This window comes from Pipistrellus kuhlii, unplaced genomic scaffold (assembly GCF_014108245.1).
Source record: "Pipistrellus kuhlii isolate mPipKuh1 unplaced genomic scaffold, mPipKuh1.p scaffold_m20_p_1, whole genome shotgun sequence".
In the NCBI taxonomy this organism is placed as follows: domain Eukaryota; kingdom Metazoa; phylum Chordata; class Mammalia; order Chiroptera; family Vespertilionidae; genus Pipistrellus; species Pipistrellus kuhlii.
Window position 1 is genome coordinate 134301558 of NW_023425404.1, and position 19526 is coordinate 134321083.

Genomic DNA, 19526 nt, shown 5'->3' on the forward strand with positions numbered 1-19526 from the left:
TCGAGGGAGAACTTCCCATTCCAACTGGCGCAGTTTTTCAGCAGTGATTCTTGCAGTATGCGGTCGTGCGTTATCGTGGTGAAGAATTAAGCCCTTCCGATTAATCAGCTCGGGTTCTTTTTCTCTTAAAGCTTGGGCTAACCTTTCCAATTGGGCACTATACACTGCACTTGTACTGGTTTGGTTAGATGGTAAAAGCTCATAATGAAGAATTCCTTTAAAATTCCACCAAACACACAACATCACTTTTTTCGCATGCAAGTCAGGTTTTGGCGTGGGCTGCAGAGCCTCATTTTTGTCCAACCATTGAGGCCGCCTTTTCAAATTAACATACAGCACCCATTCTTCATCTCCAGTAACAATTTGCTCTAAAAACGGCAAACGGTTTTTGACGAGAGAGGAACTGCAAATTGTGACTCTTTGATTACGGTTGTTGTCAGTCAACTCATGAGGAACCCATTTTCCAAACTTTTGGACTTTGCCAAGTGCACGCAATTGATTGGAAAATTGTTTTTTGTGAATAATTTAAAGTTGTCGCAAGCTCTTGTTGGGTAATTTGAGGATTTTGCACCAAAAGAGCTTGAAGAGCTTCTTAATCAAAATTGGACACACGGCCTCGACCACTCTTGTCATCTAATGAAAAAATTTCCCTCGCGAAATTTCTCAAACCAACGCTGGCATTTTCTGGCGCTAACTGCATCTTGACCAAGAGCACTACAGATGTTTTTTGCAGCCTCACTTGCTTTTCTTCCTAATTGGAACTCGTAAAGCATGCAGTGCCGAATATGCTCTTCATCCGCCATCTTCTTAGCCCTAGTTTTGCAACAAAAACCAAACCAAACACAAACTTTTTCAAGCAAAACTTGTTAATTGCACTTCACACGTTCTGTAGATACCACGTGTTTGAAGGTTATGTCAATACAAGTCAACGCCAAGCAAGATTTTAAACGAATGTTTAAAACGACATTAATTATTACTAGACCCGATATATCATTTTCTGTTTTATAGTTTTATGAGTGTCATGTTAGTCTTGGCTACCTGAAGTAGGCTCTTTTTCTTCCATTTAGCATTGACATGGGATTTAACTTTAAATACTGTGAATTAAATATTTAGCTAACATGAGTTTTTGAAAGTATGAGTGAATATCTTTTTGGCCTCTCTCTTCAAGGACTATGAGAACTACCATGTACCCAACTAATCACTTAGGGATATATTGAACTTGTCCCCAGTGAGCCTTGAGGGTGGATACACTGTCTTACATGTGTTTCTTTTAAGAATCTCAAGATGTCTGTAGCTAGCTAATTTGTTGGACAGTTGTGTGACTGAAGGATGCTTGATCTTATAATGACCTCCATATTTATTTAATTTGAAAAAGAGTGCCTTACTCTTAACACCTTGTGCTTTGGTTTCATCATGCTCACCTGTAGTTTTAATTCTGGTTTTGTTATTTGTACAAATATATAGTTAAAAATTCTTGCTAGCACTAGGGGGAAAGCATATCACATATTCCTATTGCTAATTTATGTATTAACTCATGGGTTCAGGTGCCATTAGTTATCTAAGATATCGTCAATTCTTGAAAATTTCCCAAAGCATTTTACTATAATCTTTTCTTTTTAATAGTTTAGATCTTTTTTTTTTTTTTTTTTTTAATATATTTTATTGATTTTTTACAGAGAAGAGGAGAGAGGGATAGAGAGCTAGAAACGTCGACCAGCTGCCTCCTGCACACCCCCTACCGGGGATGTGCCCGCAACCAATGTACATGCCCTTGACCGAACCCGGGACCTTTCAGTCCGCAGACCGACACACTACCACTGAGCCAAACGGGTTTCGGCTTACTATAATCTTTTCTATTAAAGAAGAGAGTAGGTTCTGATACTGAGATAAAAATGTTTCAGATTAAATTCTCAAGTCCTAGATTGGCTCTTTTTATTATAAATGTTATGTATGTGGGTTTTGATAAGAATTACATTTATATGTTAGAATGCTTAGAGTTTCTGAAGAATATAGGACAGAGACAGGGTCTTATCAGACTTACTTAGTTATACTATGGAAACACCATAATGTTAAAATACTCTCTAAGGGCATTTCTGGAGCACCCCTCTACTTGAGAACCACGGACATAGGGGATAATCATTTAGTCAATACTCACTGAGGTTTTATTCTGGCATGGTAGTCTAGTCCCAGGGAATAAAAAATACGGAAGCCTGTCATTAACCATGAGAATCTTTGCTTTGAGTGGAGGAAACAAGCATTTTAAACTCATGATTACATATTTGCACCTATACGACTTAACCTTTTAAGACTATTATAAGCCAAATAGGGGAAATATTAAAAGAAACTATAAGGGGTACCGTATTTTCCAGCGTATAAGACGACTTTTGAAACGAAAAAAAGTCAACCGAAAATCGGGGGCAAAAGACCAAAATTGCACAAAAATTACCTGCAGATCTTGACGTCAAAGTAAGTCTTTTCTTTGAAGTGGGGGGTAGTCTTATACAAGGAATATAGGCCTAAACCTATGTTTTAACTGTAAAATTAGGGGTTGTCTTATACGCCGGAAAATATAGTATCTTCATTCACATATGAGATTTACCTATAAATTACAGGTTTAAGTATTTTTCTTTTACTACATTATGTCATTGTTATAGTAAGGTTTTTGTTTTCTAACTATTCCTTCTTTGCCAAAAGAAATGTTTTTAAATTAGTGAAAATCAAATGGTTTTCATTTTTTAACTGGAAATTTTGTGTTCTTAATTTGTTTTGCTATCAGAGCAAAGAAAGTGAGTATTTTATTAACCAATTTACCCCATTACATAAGATCTATTCTTATAACTGTACCCTTGGCCCTGTTAGTGGGAAGGGAAAAAATTCCTTTTAAAAATATTGATTTTTGAGAGAGGGGAAAAAATTTTTTTCTACTGATTTTATGCATTCATTAGTTGATTCTCGTATGTGTCCTGAAAGGATTGAACCCAAAACCTTACCACAGGAGGGGGAAATTCAGTGAAGCACTTTATAGTTTGCCCAAATAGTTAAATTTCCCTGTTTGACCTTTTAGGCCTCACTTATGGTGTATTGCTTCTTGGTTACTTGTTCATTTTCAGGATGAAATACTTTTTCATGTTAATTCTGGCCTTGTTATAATTACATGGCTAATGTATAATTGAATCTTTTCAACTACTTGACTGCTGTTAATTTTTTTCCGTATGTGTAAAATGCCTTTTTTGCTTTCATGAATCAAAGCTTAGATTCTAAATTTGGCTTTCTGTCTCTGCCCATTTAGATAATGCTTACGAAAGAAGAGCTTTGAATAATCTTAAATGGCTTATCTTTAATGGTGACCTAAAGAAAGAAAATGTTAGTGTTATTCATTCAAGCCATTCTTTGTATCTTGTCTAATGAATAAACATGCTTGTGTCATCTATAATTACAATTAAACAGGAAGTTAATATCTTGTCAGTGATGTAATGAGATGGTGCGCATCACCTAAGCTCCTAGTCTTTAAGATAAACTTCCGGAATTTCTCACAAGTTATAAATTTCAAACTAAAACTTTTTAAAGGAACTATTTCTTTCTGTTCTTAAGTCTACAGTTTTATGAAATTGTTCATATCCCAAAATCTTTCTTTTAAAAAAATATATATATTTTATTGACTTTTTTACAGAGAGGAAGGGAGATTGAGAGCTAGAAACGTCAATGAGAGAGAACCAGCTGCCTCTTGCACACCCCCTACTGGGGATGTGCCCCCAACCAACGTACCTGCACACCCCCTACTGGGGATGTGCCCCCAACCAACGTACCTGCCCTTGACCGGAATTGAACCTGGGACCATTCAGTCCATAGACCGACGCTCTACCGCTGAGCCAAACCAGTTTTGGCATATCCCAAAATCTTTTGCCAAGTTTTATTCTTTTGAAATAATGTCTGATAACCATATGTTTCTGAGATGTTGGTTTCCTTTCTTACCATTTGTGTCTACATAAAGTATGTAGAAATTTCACAACATTAAAGTTAATAAATGTTTGTTTACTTCATAGTAAACCTGATCTTTATAAGAACAAGTAGAGCAGTTAATATCTGTCTGGTTGGACAGTGAATTGTACTGCATTTTGTCGCCTCATTGGTCTAAATCTATACCCTTATACTGCTAGGTTTTAAGGGTCCTTGAGGGTGATTTTTATCTTAGAAATTTTTATAGAGGCATTCTTGTTTCCTATCTCATCTCCAGTCCTCAAGGGTAGTACTTTGTTTCTTAATATAGGTGTAAGCAAAGAGGCCATGGCTGGTTTATAGTGCTGATTCACATGGCCATACAATTCTTGTCTAAGTCATGTGGAAGGTTTTTTGTTGTTGTTTAAAAGACTTTTTAATTGATTTTTAGAGGGAAATAGAGAGGGAGAGGGGAAAAGAGAAACATCAATGTGAGATACATCAGCTTCCTCTTGCACACCCCCTACAGGGATCGAGCCTGCAACCCAGGCATGTGCCCTGATAGGGAATTGAACTCAAAACCTCCCTCAAACTAGGTTTTCTCTTATGGGTCCCCATTCCATAAAGAATCGTCAGACTCATTCCTGTTTAATCATGTGTCTTCAGATGAGAACATTCACTGGCTTAAGTGTATCTGTTGGTGCCTTTTAGAGAGATTTCCGTGCCCCCTTTTCCAATGTGTCTTTTTAGGTTTTTAAGGGGAAAGGAGAATCATATTTTCCAATGGGGGAAGGCATGAATTTTCACACTAGCCAGGTAATGCAGGTTTTAGGAGAAGCAATTCAGAGGAAGGTTATCCCAAGAGAAAATTTCCCTGAAAGAGCACACCATGGCAAAATGATGTCTAACCTTCATAGGGTTTTTTAAATGGGCAGTAGAGTTTTTGTTTGTTTGTTTTGTTTTTTATGTGTCCTTGATCCAGCTTAGTGTTTCGTAAAGGAGAGTATGAAGACTTTACAGGTCTTATATGTGTGCTGTTTTTTTCTTTTTTTCAGGTCCTTGAGACTGTTCCTCTCTACTATAAAACTAAGAGTTAATTTTAGTTCTTTATCTAATTTTATGAACTTTTTTTTTGTCCCAAACCATGTGAAATTTAGGCTGTAAAGTCATTTCATAAGGTGAAAACCAAAGACAAAATTCCTTTAGAAAATTCCTTTTAGTGGCTTCATTGGAAATTGTTCTCCCAATTTAGTAAATACAATTCCCTCTTAAGTGAAACATATTCTCATTTAAATGTCTCAGTGTGACTTAAAAAATAGGTAATACTAAATTCACACTGAGTGTAATAGGTGCAAACTGAATAGTTATGGAGGAACTGATCCTAATAAAACATCAATTTATCCTACCTTATTTAATCTGAAACACCTATTTTTTCAGTCGAATAGAGAGTTATGTCGATATGGTTGAAATTTTTTTCTCCAATTTGCCAGATGCCATATTAAATATACTTCAATACATGTTTGATGGAAGGACACTTAATAAATCATTCTTTTTGGAACCTATCCCTAGACCTATTTTTCAAGTTATCTAGTAGATACACTATTTTGGCCTCCTACCTGAAGCTTAGCATGCCCTACACTTGAACTCAATCTTCTCTTTCTCCTAATAAGGGGCTCTAATATAAAGTAGGAGTAAGGACTATTTCCATTTAGTTAATGTTCTCTTACTGAATTCCTGTTAATAGCTTTCTAATATAATTATCTGTTATTTGTATTTATTATATTTATATATTATAGTAGGGTTTCCTACAGAATGGGGGTGAGAGGAGTGTCTGTGATATTATCTAGTATGTGTGAAAATGGGGAGAAATAGCAGAAATCAAATATGAGATGTTTACTACTTGGGGAAAGGCAAAGGAATCTGGGGAGTCCATGAGAGATTTTCAATTAAATCTGGATATATGTATATATATATTACACCTATATACACACTAGAGGCCCAGTGTACAAAATTTGTGCACAGGTAGGGTCTCTAGGCCTGGCAGGGGATCATGGCCTATTGGGGCCTCCCTTTGCCAGCTGCAGCCAGGGCTTTCCTTCATTCTGCCTTGCCCCTTGTGGTCAGCACACATCATAAGCGAGCAATCGAACTCCTGAGGGGACACTGCATATTAGCCTTTTATATATAGATAGATGGATAGATTTTTTAATATATTTTTATTGATTTCAGAGAAGAAAGGAAAGGAGAGAGAAACATCAATGATGAGGGAGAATTATTGATCAATCTGGACCAAGCTCGCAACCTGGGCATGTACCCTTGACTGGAATCTAACCTGACCCTTTAGTATGTAGGCTGACGCTCTATGTCTATCCACTGGGCCAAACCAGCTAGGGCCATTTTATACATTTGAACAAAGTAGTAAAAATTTTAAGCTTTGCTTAATTATCAAGCTGGACACAAACATGGATACATTAAGATATGGTTTAATTTTAAAAATTAAAAGAATAATTTTGGGTGTACTATTGCTAGTAAGTTAAAAACAAAACATGATTTCTTACTCCAGCTTAAAAACTATCCATGACTTCCCATTGTCTTTGAGAAAATCATAGACGTAATATTCAAGGCTCTGAAAAGATCCAGCCCTGATTCATTTTTCTGGCCACATCTGCTGCTCTCTTTTACTGTGTGTACCCTGTGGTCTGATATACCAAACTACAAAGTTTTACAACATGTGTTCTTTTACACTATGTCTTTGAATGAGTTTCTCTATTTAAAATGCTTATCCCTGCATCAGGACTCAGCTCAAATGTCATATTATAGACCCAGGCAAAGCATTTGAATGCCTTTATTTTAAGTGCCTAGGTTGTTGAAATGTAATTTTTTGTTTTTGCATTATGCCTACTTTTATGTAAGCTCAGTCTATTGGGGAGGCGTTCGTGCTTTTTTTGGGGGGAGGGGGTGACACGACAAAGATCTTTCTTTTTCTTTAATTCTATTTGCATTCTGCACAGACACAGAGGTAAAAGAAAATGACATATTTAAATATGAAAGAATTCTTTACAATTAAATCTACAACTTTATACATTTATCTTACGCCAGTGAAAAATCACCATTGTTTCTACTTAATCGAAAATTCTCCAATTATTATGAAGTATGACAAATTATATGTTAAAAAAATCTCAAAAAGTATATATATCCAGGTCTGAAGAGTGCTGTCGTGGCTGGAACCCGGAATCTCATGCTTTTTTACTTTGGTGTTTTCAGACCTAACATGCTTTACACCATCAAGGTCGTCTTCATACTAATGAATATATGTTTTGATGGTAAAACTTGAGCTAATAAGCTAATGTTACATTTTTCATTTTTAGAAATGGGTTTAAATTAATCTCTAGTTTCTGTAATCAGATTGAAAGTTTACTCTTTGCTAGACCAGATATATAACTTCTTCCTGTCCCTACAATTTAATTATGTTTTTCAGCAATACTTGAATGTTTTAGTGGGATAAAATTTATATAATTGGTAATGGGTTCTAGTAGCACTCTGCTTAAATTCGTCTATTTTTGTTTCTTGGATTTACTTAAAGAAAAACTGGTGGTAGTTATCAATCAAGGCAACAGATAGCTATAGAAACTAGAGAGAGCTATAACCTCAGAACCTGAAATTGCCTATCTATATGCCAAATCAGCTTTTTGCTTTCTGTCACCCAATGAGGTCTCTTTTTCTTTGGTTTCACCATGTAATTTCAGGGCACATGCTTGCCAACAGTTCTGAGCCACATTCTTATGGGTCCTAATTAGAGAAGGAGGAAGTGTTACTTCCAGCTTCAGTTTGAAAAATCTTGGGCAAGTATTCATGGACAAAGTCAAGTTGTGGCTTTGGTTATTTCCAACTCTGAGCTAATCACTGAGGTTGAAGGAACAAATTCTGTGATTAGCCCTAAGTAATTGGTTTTTGGTGGGTGACGACAGATCACCCACACTATAATCACGTTTAGATTAAGGGAAAAGTATTTCCATGAAAATAGAATAAGATGGATTATTGAATAGACATAATGTCTGCTACATAGAAGAACAGCTAAGAAGATTCTTTACTATGCTTTTTTCTCCTCTGCTATTTTTTTTTTTATATTTTCTTGTTTCTGCTATGGACATAATGTATGACAATTGTTACCTTAGAAGTAAATTCTGTTACCTAATTTAAAAACCTGTTTTGATCCTTAAAATAATTTAGGTAACTTTTCAATTTCAATTTAAAGTAGATTTTAGTACATAAATTAATTGGCCTGATTTTAGGTCTTTTGATTATTATTGTACTTCAGAGGTGTCTTGGTCATGCAAAATAAAGCATTTAGAAATGATCTAAACCAGTGGTTCGCAAACTGAGGCTTTGTTGACTAATGAGTTTGCCGAACACTGGGATACGGGCTTAATCACAAGGAACAACAACAGCTTGTAATTATTGGAAATGAGAGTCTAGGTCAGTGGTCAGCAAACTCATTAGTCAACAGAGCGGCAAACCTCGGCTCGCGAGCAGCATGTGGCTTGGGAGCTACCGTTTGCCGACCAGTGATCTAAGCAATGAGAACCTGCAGTTAATGGGAGTAAAGAGTTGAAATTCAGTGCTAACTAGCTGAAATTAGACCTTGACTCTAAAGGAGTGATAATGCCAGCATATAAAGGCTTAGTGATTCATAAATATCTGTGTGCAAAAGAACTAAAGAACATTTTCTTGATGTTCTTAATTAAAATGTGTAACTTTCAAGTAGTATGTTAGTACAGTATTCTAGGTCAACTTTATATATTCTTGAACTTTTATTTGTAATAAAATTGTTTTAACATTACTATAGGGTGTTTTGTTAAAACAACCATCATTAAATTGGTTTTTATTTAAAAACTAGAGGTCGGGTGCATGAAATTTGAGCACTCCGGGGGGAGGGGGTTCATCACCCTGCCTGCACCCTCAAGAGTTGAGAGCCATCACTTAAACAAAACATCTTTAGCACTGCCATGGAGGTGGGAGAGGCTCCCACAACCACCATTGTGCTTGCCAGCTATAAACCCAGCTTCTGGCTGAGTGGTGCTCTCCTTGTGGAAGCACACTTACCACCAGGGGGCAGCTCCTGCATTGAGTTTCTGCCCCCTGGTGATCAGTGTGCATCATAGTGACCAGTCATTCCTCCATTTGGTTGATTTGCATATTAGCCTTTTATTATGTAGAATAGCTGGGTATTTTTCTTTGGGTGTTTTTTTTTTTTAACAAGCTCATTATACTAGAACAAGATATTGAATTCAAATGCTTACTGGACATTTTTAGATAGAACCACATGAAATTGCAATTTCTAGGAAAAAGCTTAGTAGGTCACACCCTACATGGGAGTCTGTATTTGTTTCCCAATAAATTTCCACCTTTTCAGATAAAAAATTTTGCAGTATCTGTTGTTCAGAAATGGTCAAATATTAGTAATTTTGTACAACTCGAGCTAATAGCATGGTTTCTTTAAAACCTCATCTACAGATATTTCTTGAATTGCTGACTTTGTGTCATGGCTAAAATAACTGCATTATAGACAGCTAATCATAAAAAATCATCACATAGACAAAAAGATTTAAGGGCTAATGCTTTAATATGTAGCCTATTAATAAAGCAGTATTGCTTTTTAATTTTTTACTTTTTATGGAGAAGAAGGGAGGGGGAGAGAGCTAGAAACATCAATCAGCTGCCTCTTGCACACCTCCTACTGGGGATGTGCCTGCAACCAAGTACGTGCCCTTGACCGGAATTGAACCTGGGACTCTTCAGTCCTCAGGCTGATGCTCTATCCACTGAGCCAAACCGGTTTTGGCTCTATTGCTATTTTAGAAATGATGAAATAAACTTAGGAAATAATGGGTCTACATTGGATTAAAAGTGAGACTTCAAAATATGATATTCAAGGAGGATATAATGTTCTTACTTCAGGATGGTATGTTTGAGCATTTGAATTGCATATGTAAGTGTTTTGGGGTTTTAGTAGCATTTTTAAAAATTTACACTTTTATCTTTTGTGGAAAAGGGGAAAGGAGTGGGTTGGAACCAGATTATGTTTTAACCTTAAACTTTTTGGATCTTTATGTTCCTTAAGCAGAGAACGAAGTAGGCTGCATAAGTTAGCTTCTGGTTTCTCTTCTTTTTAGTGGGCTAGTTACACAATAGAATTGATCGTATACGTTTTAGAACATTGTTCATATAAGACAATGCTTGATTCTTACTTAAAGTAAGTGATGGTGTTAAAGTAGATTGCCATTATAATAAAAGTGGCTGATCATGGAATGTAAATAATTGTTATATAAGATGTGATCTAGCCTGTGAAAAAATCATTTGCCCAATAATAAATATTGGTTAATTCAAGTTGCCGGTATACTTTTTACTCAATAAAACCAAACTAATACTTATTTCAGAATAAATAGATACTTTGTAAGTTGTTTCTTAAAAGCTGAAATATGGATGGTTTCTCTTAATCTATTGTTTATCCCTGAGAAGAGTTCTTGTAACTCCTACTGATCAGAATCAAAAGTGTTTGGAATGAATTTATGTTAAACATGAGAGTATACTTATGTAGGAAGCATAAGGGTGTGGTCTGACATATCATCCTAGCATTGTGAATCCTGGGATCTTTCTGGCTGTCTTGATTACTTTATAAGCTGTTGTGGTATGACTTTTAGGACGCAGATTAGCATAGTGTATCAGAACAAATTTTTTCCAAGTTCTATTGAGATAAATAGCATAAAATATTGGTTTGTTGATGGACACACAATTCTTTGGTTAATGTATATTTTAAAATGATTACTACAAGGAGAATTCTGGACTGATTTTTTTTTTTTTTTAATGGAGTAAATCCAGACTGACCATTCTGAACAGTTTACTATTTTCTTCTTTTGTTTTTGTTCCTTACCTGAGAATATTTTTCCAATTATTTTGGAAGGAGGGAGGGGGAGAGAAACATTGATGTATGAGACACATCAATTGGTTGCCTTCCACATATGGCTGACCAGGGCCAGTGATCAAGCCTGCAACTGAAGTATGTGCCCTTAACCAGAATGGAACCTGGGGCCCTTCCTTCTATCCACTGAGTCAAACTGGCTAGGGTTAACCATTTGCTGAAGTGCATTTTGATCATATCATAAAGGCAATTATTTGTTATCTTTAATTCTCATTCATCTTAAAAAAGCCCATGTTATCTTGTGGGCCTATAAATTTCTATGAGGATTTATATATAGTATATGTACATGGAGCTATATCATCTTAATTGTTTTTAAAACCTAGTAGAGAAACAACTTTATTCTCTCACTAGATAAGACACATTTGTTATGCACCAGTCATGGAAGAGCTAAGTGCATATCTTTTGTAAATATAAGGTCAGATGGAATTATGGAAACTGCATGTTAGTTGCTAAAGCAGAGACTTAGGCTCTTTGTAATTTTACTCAGTATTGAGTAAAAAACAAAACAAAAAAAAGATTGAATTGAGGGAACAAGGAGATCAAACCAAAATGAGGTTTTTCAAGTTGACAATGAGGTCTGGGTATAATTTGGTTCAGAAGAACAGTATTTAAGATGGTAAAAAGGAAGGCCTCTGAGATGGTCTGGGAAATTCAACAAATGACATGAATGTTGAAAACAACCTTATCTAGTTATTAAGCTATGAAAATATCTGATTACAATTTTTTGGTTTGTAAATTTTTATATTGCTGTCTATACTTTTGTGAACCCTAGCCAACGTGGTTGTCTTGGATGTGTCCATTAAGTAACTAATTTTCCTCTTCCAATAGAGTATATTTATTACTAATGTGAATAGTAATTGTGTGTTCCTAAAAGAATGAGGTGAAAATGAACTGGAAGCAGATGACTCTTTGCTTATTTAATTTTCTGCTTTGGTGTAGGAACTTAGTGATTTGGCCCGTGACCCTCCAGCACAGTGTTCTGCAGGTCCAGTTGGGGATGATAGTAAGTAACTTTCAAGTTGATTTTTATGGCTAATTTCATAAAAACTTGTGCCTTTTTAGATAACAAGAGTTTTTTGTTTTGATTTTAGTGTTTCATTGGCAAGCCACAATTATGGGACCTGTAAGTATTAACAATTTAATATTTTGTGCTTAAAATTCAGCATCTATCTAGTTGTAATTTTTAACTTAGTCTTTCCGTTTCTTTTATTACATTGTAATCCTGTTTTGAATATGTCATAGTTGTACTTTTCTTTTGAAAGGAAGAGTAATTTAATGAACTAGTCATTTGTTATGTATAATATGTGTGTGTGCCTGTGGTCTAGAATATAGCATCTCTTTACCTACCAAATAACTCTTCACATCAATCTAGTATTCTTTCGTAGCAGTATAAAGCATTGTCACAGAGCTTCCTGTTATTTGTACAGCCAATAAATTAACTGGCTCTACCAGGGCCTTACTCAAAATATTATTCTATTCAGTTAACTTCCCCAAATCTAACTTTAACTGTATTATTTTGATATTGATTCTTTCTGGAACTTTGGTATTATACAAAATTTGAATATTTTTAGGTAGGAAGTGATATTTTGAATACAGCAAAATTCCTTTCTATCCTGGGTAGATAAGAAACTGTATATGCTGGATAATTGAATATTCAGAATTATGGATACCATCTAAGAATTTCACAGAATTAGAATGCAGTAAAACATCCTGGGGTAAGACTGTATCTTGCACAATACTTAACACTTTTTTTGACTTGGAAGGCACTTTCGGATTTCTATTCTATTCACTATGTGTCTTAACTGAATTTTCTGCTTTCTTCCCTTTTTGATGATTTAATCTCAACATAAATGGCAATAAGGTATTAGGAGAGAGAATAGTCAATAAGTAGATGTTTATAATTCTAAAAGATCCTTGGAATGGTTGGCCAACAGATGGGTTGGATCAAAAAATGTGTGTTCAGCAGTTCTGGTTTTGATTATTTCACTTTTTATTTTATTAATTTTTTTAATCTCAGCCAATGTGAGCCCCCCTGCCTGTGTGCCATTAAGGACACAGATGAACACAATAAACACGATTCATCTCAGGCTTTAAGATACTTAAAATGTACTGGTAAAGGCAGGCAATTAAGACATGAGAAATAAGCGATGTGTGAAGTGCTTAGTAGAAGAAATCTAGGAGAAATAAATTGAGTTAGAGTAATTATGAAATATTATGACCCTAGAGTTAAAGATTAAGAATCAAATTAAATCAAACTTGGGGGATTGTATTTAGTTTAATAACTTGAAATATATGTGAGTTATACTAATACCTAAAAAATTAGGATTATTCATTCCCAATCTCAAGAACAATTTTTACTGCTTTAAATGTAAATTTATTTTACTTTTAAAATGATTCTTTCTGTCTGATTTAGTAGCAAAATTGTGTGTGTGTGTGTGTGTGTGTGTGTGTGTATATGTATGTGTGTGTATATATATATATATATATATTACACATAATTAACTAGTGGCTTCACCTACTCTGTTCCATGAAGTGTTTTAAAAGCTGACAATCTTCACATTTAAAAAACAAAGCTCTGACTAGGCCCTCATTCCCACGAGCAAAAATAGCTTGGGACAGAGTGGCAGCTGGTTCCCTTTTTAATGTGGGGGTTGTCGTAGTTCTACCAGATTATTTTGCCTAGCTAGATAGAATCTGTAGTCACTTGAAGTTGCAACTTCTAGAATTTTCCATTTTAGATCACCCACACCCAATTTTCAAAGCAAAGAATTCAATAAAATGCATTATCTATCAAGTAAAACTCATCTTTGATCCAGAGGGTGCTTTGAGATAATTTCATTATAAAAATTAGTTATCAGTATTAATACTTGAAAGAGTTGATATTCAGCTCTTTGGTGTGCATATTAAACCAACCCTTAAAACAAGCATATTGTTTTTCTGCTTGACGAGACCTCACTTATACCAACAGTAAAGTTAAAGTGAAACATAAATGAGTAGATTATGCTAGTAATTATTCAGAAAATAAAAGAAAATTGCTATCCTGACAATTTTTTAAGCTCTTTACCTTATTGCTTTTATTTGCATTTTATATATTTTAGATTATGGCTATTCCTTGCTAAATTATTTTTCAATAGCTGTGTTTTTTTTTTAATTCACACCCCAGGAAATTTTTTCCCTTTGATTTCCCGAGAGTGGAAGGAAGTGAGGGAGAGAGGTAGAGAAACATCCTTGTAAGAAGAACACATTGATTGGTTGCCTCCTGCAAGCCCTGACCAGGTCAGGGATCAAACCTGCAACCGAGACACATGCCCTGGCTTCAGCAGCCTTTTATTGATAATATAATATTAATGACTAGCTGTTTTTGCTTTTAAAAGGAAATAATTTGATTTTTCAGGACTATTTAAATATTCACTGATTAACCAAAACTAAAAATATATGTAAACCACAACTGCAGTTTTGCTTTGGCTGCATTATTTCCTGAAATGTACTTGTTTTCTAGAGAGATTATTTCTTATTATTTGGATAATTTCAGGAAGGGGTCAAAGATTACAAAAACCCAAAATACCAATCTTTTCCTCTTTATAAGTAAGCCCTGAAGTTTAAGTGCTTTTTTATAAATAATTAATGATTATCATTGATTTTAAAAAATCATATTTTTGGCTTTTGATATCATCTTTGTGCCAAACATAGTAATTTGATTAGGTAAATGTACCTTATTTTGTTAGTATGCCTACCCTTTGTGTGATAGAGATGTGACCTAAAAGAACATGGATAGTGGTGATGTAACAACCCATAATTGCAGATCTGCTGGAAGAACAAATGGTAACAATTAATTTTGCTTGGAGAATTTTTAGTTAAAGTAATAACAGTGCCACAGAACTCAAATGGAACTCAAGATTTCTGACTTTCTAAGGAATAAAACATCTAGTAACTTTCAGTACAGAGTCACTGTTGAATTTTAGTGGATTATAATCAGGAAATGCTGTTGGTCATTAAAAGTTACGAGGCAAAAATGTTTGGTTCTAATTACATGCGTTAGCGTATTTTTGAAGGTAACATATTTGAAAGTGCAAATACTCATAAAAAGCAATCCTTTTAAAGAATTGACAGCATCGCAAAAAATAAAAATAAATAAGTTAGGCAATTCTTAAAACTTTTGACTGGTAATTCCTACTAAGAATTGATGAGTTGAAGAAAAATTAACTTGCCTATTGTTTCTGATATTTACATGCTTGATTTTTCTTTAATTGGAAATGAAGCTATCGGAAAGATATTTTGAAATGATTTAGAAAACCACACTGAACTCTACCTAATCTATGATGAAGCCATAGAAGAAAGTACAGGCATACCTCAGAGGTATTGTGGGTTAGATTCCAGATCACATCAATAAAACTGATATTACAGTAAAGTGAATCAATCTTTTTACTAGTAAGCGATCTTGGCTTCAATTTGTTTGAAAAAGCTAAGTGGTATCTGTGAAGTGTAATGAAATGAGTTGTCTATACCATAACTATGAATAATGTAACCTTTGGTAGCCTGAGCAAAATCAGCCATGAAAGCCATCTGAAATAATTGGTTCATTGGTATATTATTAGTCCATTTTCCATTTATATATTATGTTATTTCCTGCAAAATCTATTGATACATAAAAACTCCTCCCTTCACTATCTTACTCTTTAAGAAGCTTTGTAGTCTAGTGGAAGAGGGAACTATTATACAAGCAAATAAGTTACAAGTATATTGGGCATAGTAACTGTAGAGATGGGAGTATAAGGGCAGCCAGCAGATTGGACTAAAGGGAAAGCTGCATTTAGGTACGGTCCTGCGGATAAAGAAGATACGGACATGTCAGAATATTTCAAGTAAGGGTAAAGGAGATATGAAACATACTTATTTATGTGCAGTAATGAGCATATTTGTGGAAAATGAGGCTGACTGGGAACCAGATCATAAAGCACCTTGGAATTTGAACTTGATCTTGAAAGCTATACTAGATTTCAAGCAGAGGATTAACTTGTACGTATCTTTAAAAGACCACTTCAGCGATAGGGCAAAGCTGTAGTGAAGGCAGAAATACCAGTGCTAAGTCATTGCCTTAATGGTAGACAAAAGATATCTTGGAAGATATCCCCCACCACTTTCCATGGTGAGGGATATCTTCCAAGATCCCCAGAGGATGGCTAAAGCCATAGTTAGTGCCAAACCCTACATATATTATGTGTCTTCCTATGCATACATCCTTGTGATAAAACTTAATTTGTAAATTAGACACTCAGTAAAAGATTAACAACAGTAATAAAAAACAATTATAACACTACTAGAGTACCGATGCACAAAATTCGTGCTGCAAGAGTTGGCCTTCCTTTCCCTGGCTGCCAGCACCAGCTTCCCTCTGGCACCTGAAACCTGGGCTTCCCTCGAAGCACTGATTTCATCCAGAAGGTCATCCGGAAGGACATCCAGTCTAATTAGCATATTACGCTTTTATTATTATAGTGTAGAAGAAAAGCTATGTGGGTTATCTCAAAATACGTTATTGTACTGTATTTACCTTTTCCTGTAAAAGTACTTTTGGCTTTACTTTGGCAGCCTCTCCAAATTGCCAGTATCACCACTTTTGCCCTTTGGGGCCTTAATTAAGTAAAACAAAGGCTACTTGAACACAAGTACCACAATACTGTTACAGTATCTGATACTAAGTGACTAATGGCCATGAGAAGTAGCCTAGGTATGCTATACAGATGAATGCTTCGTGTTATGGGTGGAATTGAGTGGGACAACACACCTTAGGAACAGCATGGGGCTCTAGCTGGTTTGGCTTAGTGGCTAGAGCATCTGCCTATGCAGGCGACCTCAAACTTTTTAAAGTGGGGACCAGATCACGGTCCCTCAGAGAGCTGGAGGGCCGGACTATATGAACTACTAATTCCTACTGTAACACCTCGGCTGCGCTCACTGCCCAAAAAACCTGGCGGGCCGGATCAGACTCCTCTGCGGGCCGCAGTTTGAAGACCCCTGATGGACTGAAGTGTTTCAGGTTCGATTTCTGCCAAGGGCACATGCCCAGGTTGTTGGTTCAATCCCCCCAGTAAGGGGTGTTCAGGAGGCATTCAATCAGTGGTTCTCTCTCATCGTTTCTCTCTTCATTACCCATCCTCTCTGAAATCAATAAAAAAAATTAAAAAATACAAAACAAAAAAACTACATGCAATTTAAAACACAAGAATTGGTTATTTCATGAACTGAAACTGCAGAAATGAAAACACAGCTAAGGAAGGGATCACTGTAGTAAGGTATAATAGGAGCAGTGGGCATAAAAAGGAGAGTAGGATAATTCAAGAGATTTTAAGACTCGTTATGATTTGTAACTACTTTGAGTACATGAGACCGATTTGTAACTTCTTATTGTCAATGATGAGATCCTGATTTGTAACTTTACTATTGTCATTTGAGTTTTGAACATATGAGACATCCAAGTAGGAATATTTGTATGCATTTGAATATATGTCCTGGAATGAAAAACATTAGAGAAAGACTCAAGAATATGGATCAGGAGATAAAAGCAGAGGGTGGATCTGTGTGAATATTAACATTTTAGACTTGCCATAGTAGAAGAGTATAGACACTGAGAAAGGAGCAACTTGGACTGATAGGAGCAAAACCTAGGGTAGAAGGTGTGTTGTCTAAAGCAGAGATTCAATGTAAATTCTGGGTTTGGGTCAGTTTACAGATCAAAGTAGTTCTTTGTTGTATTTTCACTTTCCTGACAAGTTTATGATAAATTTGTTAGAGAATTTTGCTTTTTAGGTGGCATAGCTTATTACTCTGGATCTTGTGGTTAGACCAGTTTTTCCTCTTCAATTTGTATAATTTTTAGTATTACATTGTCCTTTTCATTTCACAAATATTTGTTTGAACAAATGAAATGAAATTTGGCTTTGCCTAAATGTCATCATTAATTGCCTTTTCAGAAGAACTCAGATAGATATAGATAGCATTTGACTGTGAAACTTGGTAAAATCTTTTGGGCTTAAATTTTATGTGAATTTTTTAGGATTATCTTTAAATTGTTAATTGTATGTAGTATGGACTAGATCAGTGGCCTGCAAACTCATTAGTCAACAGTACAACGATTGAAATTTATTTTGAGAGCCAAATTTTTTAAACTTAAATTTCTTCTAATGCCATTTCTTCAAAATGGACTTGCCCAGACCATAATTTGTGGAAGAGCCATACTCAAGGGGCCAAAGAGCCACAGTTTGCCAGCCATGGGACTAGATAGTATGAAAAGGAAGGAGTTTAAAGTCTAAAAGACTCAGAATTATTCTTTCATTTCTAATTTTCATGTTTCTTTGAACTTGATTTTTTAAAATTCAATCTTTATTCAGATTATTACAAGTGTTTTTCCTCTTCCTTCCCCCCCCCCCCCCCCCCATAGCTTCCCTCCACCTGGTTCCTACTCAACCCTCTGCCCTTACCTCCCCCTCAGTGTCCTCATCCATAGGTGTATGATTTTTGTCCAGTCTTTTCCCATACTCCGCCATACCTCTTTACCACTGAGAATTATCAACCCTCTACCATTCTATGCGCCTGATTTTATTATATTCACCAGTTTATTCTGTTCCTCAGATTTTTTATTCACTTGTTGATAGATATGTATTTGTTGTTCATAATTTTTAACTTTACTTTTTTTCCTTCTTCCTTCTTCTTAATACTTTTCAGCATTTCATATAATACCGGTTTGGTGTTGATGAACTCCTTTAGCTTTTTCTTATCTGTGAAGCTTTTTATTTGCCCTTCAATTCTGAATGATAGCTTTGTGGGTAGAGTAATCTTGGTTGTAGGTTCTTGCTATATTTCACTGAATCCACTCCCATCTAGCCTGCATAGTTTCTGTGAGAAATCAGCTGACAATCTTTATATATATATATATATATATATATATATATATATATATATATATATATATATAAACATATATATATATTATTGATTTTTTTTACAGAGAGGAGGAGAGAGGGATAGAGAGCTAGAAACGTCGATGAGAGAGAAACATCGACCAGCTGCCTCTTGCACACCCCCTACTGGGGATGTGCCCTCAACCAATGTACATGCCCTTGACCGGAATCGAACCTGGGACCTTTCAGTTCGCAGACCGATGCTCTACCGCTGAGCCAAACTGGTTTCGGCTCAACTGACAATCTTATAGGTGCTCCCTTTTAGTAACTAAATGCTTTTCTCTTGCTGCTTTTAGTATTCTCTCTCTGTCTTTTGCTCTTGGCATTTTAATTATGATGTGTCTTGGTGTGGTCCTCTTTGGATTCCTTTTGTTTGGTGTTCTGTGTACTTCCTGGACTTGTAAGTCTATTTCTTTCATCAGGTGGGGGAAGTTTTCTGTCATTATATCTTCAAATACGTTTTCAGTATCTTGCTCTCTCTCTCCTTCTGAGATCCCCATAATTCTGATGTTGGTACACTTGAAGTTGTCCCAGAAGCTCCTTACACTATCTTCAACTTTTTGGATTCTTTTTTTTTTTCTTTCTTTCTTTCTTTCTTTTTGCTTTCCCAGTTGAGTGTTTTTTGTTTCTTTGAATTTCAAATCTTTGACTTA

General features: G+C 35.4%; 1 protein-coding gene across 4 annotated transcripts in view; it reads left to right on the plus strand.

Moving 5' to 3' along the window:
* UBE2D3 (ubiquitin conjugating enzyme E2 D3) overlaps positions 1 to 19526 on the plus strand; it is a 33976-nt gene that overhangs the window by 3751 nt on the left and 10699 nt on the right. For all 4 annotated transcript variants that reach the window (XM_036410404.2, XM_036410418.2, XM_036410390.2 and 1 more), the window contains exons 2-3: positions 11855 to 11918; positions 12007 to 12038. In XM_036410404.2, coding sequence (XP_036266297.1) covers positions 11855 to 11918; positions 12007 to 12038 — 96 coding nt within the window. The remainder of the gene's footprint in view (positions 1 to 11854; positions 11919 to 12006; positions 12039 to 19526) is intronic.